The sequence below is a fragment of the Oncorhynchus mykiss genome, chromosome 13 (assembly GCF_057628025.1).
Source record: "Oncorhynchus mykiss isolate SJ-2025 chromosome 13, ASM5762802v1, whole genome shotgun sequence".
NCBI lineage: Eukaryota > Metazoa > Chordata > Actinopteri > Salmoniformes > Salmonidae > Oncorhynchus > Oncorhynchus mykiss.
Window position 1 is genome coordinate 15,370,001 of NC_143034.1, and position 7,500 is coordinate 15,377,500.

At 45.4% G+C, this 7,500-nt stretch overlaps 1 protein-coding gene across 1 annotated transcript in view; it reads left to right on the forward strand.

Annotated features, from left to right (window-relative positions):
• armh3 (armadillo like helical domain containing 3) overlaps positions 1 to 7,500 on the forward strand; it is a 62,684-nt gene that overhangs the window by 30,109 nt on the left and 25,075 nt on the right. Inside the window, exon 21 of the mRNA XM_090195415.1 lies at positions 5,597 to 5,679. Coding sequence (XP_090051541.1) covers positions 5,597 to 5,679 — 83 coding nt within the window. The remainder of the gene's footprint in view (positions 1 to 5,596; positions 5,680 to 7,500) is intronic.

The following is a 7,500-nucleotide window of genomic DNA, read 5'->3' on the forward strand; positions in this document are numbered from 1 at the left end:
ACAGTGTTGTCTGTTCAGACCCTCAGTAACAGTGTCTTGTCTGTTCAGACCCTCAGTAACAGTGTTGTCTGTTCAGACCCTCAGTAACAGTGTTGTCTGTTCAGACCCTCAGTAACAGTGTGTTGTCTGTTCAGACCCTCAGTAACAGTGTTGTCTGTTCAGACCCTCAGTAACAGTGTTGTCTGTTCAGACCCCCAGTAACAGTGTTGTCTGTTCAGACCCCCAGTAACAGTGTGTTGTCTGTTCAGACCCTCAGTAACAGTGTGTTGTCTGTTCAGACCCTCAGTAACAGTGTTGTCTGTTCAGACCCTCAGTAACAGTGTTGTCTGTTCAGACCCCCAGTAACAGTGTTGTCTGTTCAGACCCTCAGTAACAGTGTTGTCTGTTCAGACCCCCAGTAACAGTGTTGTCTGTTCAGACCCTCAGTAACAGTGTTGTCTGTTCAGACCCTCAGTAACAGTGTTGTCTGTTCAGACCCTCAGTAACAGTGTTGTCTGTTCAGACCCTCAGTAACAGTGTTGTCTGTTCAGACCCTCAGTAACAGTGTTGTCTGTTCAGACCCTCAGTAACAGTGTCTTGTCTGTTCAGACCCTCAGTAACAGTGTTGTCTGTTCAGACCCTCAGTAACAGTGTCTTGTCTGTTCAGACCCTCAGTAACAGTGTTGTCTGTTCAGACCCTCAGTAACAGTGTTGTCTGTTCAGACCCTCAGTAACAGTGTGTTGTCTGTTCAGACCCTCAGTAACAGTGTTGTCTGTTCAGACCCTCAGTAACAGTGTTGTCTGTTCAGACCCCCAGTAACAGTGTTGTCTGTTCAGACCCCCAGTAACAGTGTGTTGTCTGTTCAGACCCTCAGTAACAGTGTGTTGTCTGTTCAGACCCTCAGTAACAGTGTTGTCTGTTCAGACCCTCAGTAACAGTGTTGTCTGTTCAGACCCCCAGTAACAGTGTTGTCTGTTCAGACCCTCAGTAACAGTGTTGTCTGTTCAGACCCCCAGTAACAGTGTTGTCTGTTCAGACCCTCAGTAACAGTGTTGTCTGTTCAGACCCCCAGTAACAGTGTTGTCTGTTCAGACCCCCAGTAAAGTGTTTTCTGTTCAGACACTCAGTAACAGTGTTGTCTGTTCAGACCCCCAGTAACAGTGTTGTCTGTTCAGACCCTCAGTAACAGTGTTGTCTGTTCAGACCCCCAGTAACAGTGTTGTCTGTTCAGACCCTCAGTAACAGTGTTGTCTGTTCAGACCCCCAGTAACAGTGTTGTCTGTTCAGACCCTCAGTAACAGTGTTGCCTGTTCAGACCCTCAGTAACAGTGTTGTCTGTTCAGACCCTCAGTAACAGTGTGTTGTCTGTTCAGACCCTCAGTAACAGTGTCTTGTCTGTTCAGACCCTCAGTAACAGTGTTGTCTGTTCAGACCCTCAGTAACAGTGTCTTGTCTGTTCAGACCCTCAGTAACAGTGTTGTCTGTTCAGACCCTCAGTAACAGTGTTGTCTGTTCAGACCCTCAGTAACAGTGTTGTCTGTTCAGACCCTCAGTAACAGTGTTGTCTGTTCAGACCCCCAGTAACAGTGTTGTCTGTTCAGACCCTCAGTAACAGTGTTGTCTGTTCAGACCCCCAGTAACAGTGTTGTCTGTTCAGACCCTCAGTAACAGTGTTGTCTGTTCAGACCCTCAGTAACAGTGTTGTCTGTTCAGACCCTCAGTAACAGTGTTGTCTGTTCAGACCCTCAGTAACAGTGTTGTCTGTTCAGACCCTCAGTAACAGTGTTGTCTGTTCAGACCCTCAGTAACAGTGTCTTGTCTGTTCAGACCCTCAGTAACAGTGTTGTCTGTTCAGACCCTCAGTAACAGTGTTGTCTGTTCAGACCCCGAGTAACAGTGTGTTGTCTGTTCAGACCCTCAGTAACAGTGTTGTCTGTTCAGACCCTCAGTAACAGTGTTGTCTGTTCAGACCCTCAGTAACAGTGTTGTCTGTTCAGACCCTCAGTAACAGTGTTGTCTGTTCAGACCCTCAGTAACAGTGTTGTCTGTTCAGACCCTCAGTAACAGTGTCTTGTCTGTTCAGACCCTCAGTAACAGTGTGTTGTCTGTTCAGACCCTCAGTAACAGTGTTGTCTGTTCAGACCCTCAGTAACAGTGTTGTCTGTTCAGACCCTCAGTAACAGTGTTGTCTGTTCAGACCCTCAGTAACAGTGTTGTCTGTTCAGACCCTCAGTAACAGTGTCTTGTCTGTTCAGACCCTCAGTAACAGTGTTGTCTGTTCAGACCCTCAGTAACAGTGTCTTGTCTGTTCAGACCCTCAGTAACAGTGTTGTCTGTTCAGACCCTCAGTAACAGTGTTGTCTGTTCAGACCCTCAGTAACAGTGTGTTGTCTGTTCAGACCCTCAGTAACAGTGTTGTCTGTTCAGACCCTCAGTAACAGTGTTGTCTGTTCAGACCCCCAGTAACAGTGTTGTCTGTTCAGACCCCCAGTAACAGTGTGTTGTCTGTTCAGACCCTCAGTAACAGTGTGTTGTCTGTTCAGACCCTCAGTAACAGTGTTGTCTGTTCAGACCCTCAGTAACAGTGTTGTCTGTTCAGACCCCCAGTAACAGTGTTGTCTGTTCAGACCCTCAGTAACAGTGTTGTCTGTTCAGACCCCCAGTAACAGTGTTGTCTGTTCAGACCCTCAGTAACAGTGTTGTCTGTTCAGACCCCCAGTAACAGTGTTGTCTGTTCAGACCCCCAGTAAAGTGTTGTCTGTTCAGACCCTCAGTAACAGTGTTGTCTGTTCAGACCCCCAGTAACAGTGTTGTCTGTTCAGACCCTCAGTAACAGTGTTGTCTGTTCAGACCCCCAGTAACAGTGTTGTCTGTTCAGACCCTCAGTAACAGTGTTGTCTGTTCAGACCCCCAGTAACAGTGTTGTCTGTTCAGACCCTCAGTAACAGTGTTGCCTGTTCAGACCCTCAGTAACAGTGTTGTCTGTTCAGACCCTCAGTAACAGTGTGTTGTCTGTTCAGACCCTCAGTAACAGTGTCTTGTCTGTTCAGACCCTCAGTAACAGTGTTGTCTGTTCAGACCCTCAGTAACAGTGTTGTCTGTTCAGACCCTCAGTAACAGTGTGTTGTCTGTTCAGACCCTCAGTAACAGTGTCTTGTCTGTTCAGACCCTCAGTAACAGTGTTGTCTGTTCAGACCCTCAGTAACAGTGTTGTCTGTTCAGACCCTCAGTAACAGTGTTGTCTGTTCAGACCCTCAGTAACAGTGTTGTCTGTTCAGACCCTCAGTAACAGTGTCTTGTCTGTTCAGACCCCCAGTAACAGTGTGTTGTCTCTTCAGACCCTCAGTAACAGTGTTGTCTGTTCAGACCCTCAGTAACAGTGTGTTGTCTGTTCAGACCCTCAGTAACAGTGTTGTCTGTTCAGACCCTCAGTAACAGTGTTGTCTGTTCAGACCCTCAGTAACAGTGTTGTCTGTTCAGACCCCCAGTAACAGTGTGTTGTCTGTTCAGACCCTCAGTAACAGTGTTGTCTGTTCAGACCCCCAGTAACAGTGTGTCGTCTGTTCAGACCCCCAGTAACAGTGTGTCGTCTGTTCAGACCCCCAGTAACAGTGTTGTCTGTTCAGACCCTCAGTAACAGTGTCTTGTCTGTTCAGACCCCCAGTAACAGTGTGTTGTCTCTTCAGACCCTCAGTAACAGTGTTGTCTGTTCAGACCCTCAGTAACAGTGTTGTCTGTTCAGACCCTCAGTAACAGTGTTGTCTGTTCAGACCCTCAGTAACAGTGTTGTCTGTTCAGACCCTCAGTAACAGTGTTGTCTGTTCAGACCCTCAGTAACAGTGTGTTGTCTGTTCAGACCCCCAGTAACAGTGTTGTCTGTTCAGACCCTCAGTAACAGTGTTGTCTGTTCAGACCCCCAGTAACAGTGTGTTGTCTCTTCAGACCCTCAGTAACAGTGTTGTCTGTTCAGACCCTCAGTAACAGTGTTGTCTGTTCAGACCCTCAGTAACAGTGTTGTCTGTTCAGACCCTCAGTAACAGTGTTGTCTGTTCAGACCCTCAGTAACAGTGTTGTCTGTTCAGACCCTCAGTAACAGTGTGTTGTCTGTTCAGACCCCCAGTAACAGTGTTGTCTGTTCAGACCCTCAGTAACAGTGTTGTCTGTTCAGACCCTCAGTAACAGTGTGTTGCCTGTTCAGACCCTCAGTAACAGTGTTGTCTGTTCTGACCCTCAGTAACAGTGTTGTCTGTTCAGACCCTCAGTAACAGTGTGTTGTCTGTTCAGACCCTCAGTAACAGTGTTGTCTCTTCAGACCCTCAGTAACAGTGTTGTCTGTTCAGACCCTCAGTAACAGTGTGTTGTCTGTTCAGACCCCCAGTAACAGTGTTGTCTGTTCAGACCCTCAGTAACAGTGTTGTCTGTTCAGACCCTCAGTAACAGTGTGTTGTCTGTTCAGACCCCCAGTAACAGTGTTGTCTGTTCAGACCCCCAGTAACAGTGTCGTCTGTTCAGACCCCCAGTAACAGTGTTGTCTGTTCAGACCCTCAGTAACAGTGTTGTCTGTTCAGACCCTCAGTAACAGTGTTGTCTGTTCAGACCCTCAGTAACAGTGTGGGTGTTACTCTCTCTTCCCTTCCACCTCCTCTGTCTTTCTATTGTCTCACATACTAATGAGTCTAGCAGAGGGTCTGAACAGTTACTATGTCCTCCTGTCTGTTTGTCCTTCCATTCAGAGACAAGCTGTGGTTGTGTTGTATTATAATAATATTGTGTGTTTCTCCATTCTGTTTCAGTGGTTGTATTATAATAATATTGTGTGTTTCTCCATTCTGTTTCAGTGGTTGTATTATAATAATATTGTGTGTTTCTCCATTCTGTTTCAGTGGTTGTATTATAATAATATTGTGTGTTTCTCCATTCTGTTTCAGTGGTTGTATTATAATAATATTGTGTGTTTCTCCATTCTGTTTCAGTGGTTGTATAATAATAATATTGTGTGTTTCTCCATTCTGTTTCAGTGGTTGTATTATAATAATATTGTGTGTTTCTCCATTCTGTTTCAGTGGTTGTATTATAATAATATTGTGTGTTTCTCCATTCTGTTTCAGTGGTTGTATTATAATAATATTGTGTGTTTCTCCATTCTGTTTCAGTGGTTGTATTATAATAATATTGAGTGTTTCTCCATTCTGTTTCAGTGGTTGTATTATGGTATAATAATATTGAGTGTTTCTCCATCCTGTTTCAGTGGTTGTATTATAATAATATTGTGTGTTTCTCCATTCTGTTTCAGTGGTTGTATTATAATACTATTGTGTGTTTCTCCATTCTGTTTCAGTGGTTGTATTATAATAATATTGTGTGTTTCTCCATTCTGTTTCAGTGGTTGTATTATAATAATATTGAGTGTTTCTCCATTCTGTTTCAGTGGTTGTATTATAATAATATTGTGTGTTTCTCCATTCTGTTTCAGTGGTTGTATTATAATAATATTGTGTGTTTCTCCATTCTGTTTCAGTGGTTGTATTATAATAATATTGTGTGTTTCTCCATTCTGTTTCAGTGGTTGTATTATAATAATATTGAGTGTTTCTTTGCCTTCTCTTTTCCCACCAGCTCTGATCAACCTGTTGAAATTCCTGCTGTCCAATGAGACCGTTCTGTTGGCCAAGCACAACATCTTTCACCTGGCTCTACTGGTGAGAACACACATACATCCACTAATATCTACCCCTAGACCCTAACCCATAGCTCCTAACCCATAGCTCCTAACCCCTAGCTCCTAACCCCTAGCTCCTAACCCCTAGCTCCTAACCCCTAGCTCCTAACCCATAGACCCTAACCCCTAGCTCTTAACCCATAGCTCCTAACCCCTAGCTCTTAACCCCTAGCTCCTAACCCCTAGCTCCTAACCCCTAGCTCCTAACCCCTAGCTCCTAACCCCTAGCTCCTAACCCCTAGCTCCTAACCCCTAGACCCTAACCCATAGCTCCTAACACCTAGCTCCCTAACCCATAGCTCTTAACCCCTAGACCCTAACCCCTAGCTCCTAACCCCTAGCTCATAACCCCTAGCTCCTAACCCCTAGCTCATAATCCCTAGCTCCTAGCTCCTATGAAACATTACTCTATATTACTTATACTTATTTTTCATTCCTTAAAGTCATTATCTCTGTTCAGGCAGTAGCAGTCAACCAGCCAGACAACATTATCTCTGTTCAGGCAGTAGCAGTCAGCCAGCCAGACATTATCTCTGTTCAGGCAGTAGCAGTCAGCCAGACATTATCTCTGTTCAGGCAGTAGCTGTCAGCCAGCCAGACAACGTTATCTCTGTTCAGGCAGTAGCAGTCAGCCAGCCAGACATTATCTCTGTTCAGGCAGTAGCAGTTAGCCAGACAGACAACGTTATCTCTGTTCAGGCAGTAGCTGTCAGCCAGCCAGACAACGTTATCTCTGTTCAGGCAGTAGCTGTCAGCCAGCCAGACAACGTTATCTCTGTTCAGGCAGTAGCAGTCAGCCAGCCAGACAACGTTATCTCTGTTCAGGCAGTAGCAGTCAACGAGCCAGACAACGTTATCTCTGTTCAGGCAGTAGCAGTCAGCCAGCCAGACAACATTATCTCTGTTCAGGCAGTAGCAGTCAGCCAGCCAGACAACGTTATCTCTGTTCAGGCAGTAGCAGTCAGCCAGCCAGACAACATCATCTCTGTTCTTATCGTACTTTAGTCATCCTAATTAGGGAGCCTATCCTGCCTTAGTGTGCTGCAGAGCAGTCTGACTAAAACACTTTACTAGATGTTACCTTAAGGAGGTAAGGCTCACTTCCATGAACTGTCTCTGTCCCTCTGTCTAGTTGTTGTGTACATTCCTCTCTCATGCGGTCTGTGTGTATCTAACCAAATGTAGCAGGAGTAAAAGTGTATCCATCTCAGACTGAGCTGGGGAAAAACTGCAGCAGTGGATTATGGTTGTTGTAGTTTATTACCACGTTCTTGCGGTGAACTAGGTTGAATATTTGCTTAATGAAAACTACAACGCCCTTCAGCCCGTGCCCCACATAGTTCTTGACATTATTTCTCTCATGAATGATTTGATTTCATTCTAGAGAAACCGTGTGTTTGTAATTGAACCGAAGTTGGTCAATTAGTTGTTTAAACCCCCCCCCAAAAAAAAATAATCTCTGCCGGTTAATTGCTCAGCACTACTCAAAGTGCTCATGTATTTCCTTTGTCTCTGTGCCTCTCTCTCTCTCTCTCTCTCTCTCTCTCTCTCTGTCTCTCATGCCCTCTCTGTCTTTCTCTCTGTCTCTCTCTGTCTCTCTCTCTCTCTCTCTCTCTCTCTCTCTCTCTCTCTCTCATGCCCTCTCTCTCTCTGTCTCTCTGTCTCTCTGTCTCTCTGTCTCTCTGTCTCTCTCTCTCTCTCTCTCATGCACTCTCTCTCTCTCATGCCCTTTCTCTGTCTCTCTCTCTCTGTCTCTCTCTCGTGCCCTCTCTTTCTCTCTCTCTCTCTCTCTCTCTCTCTC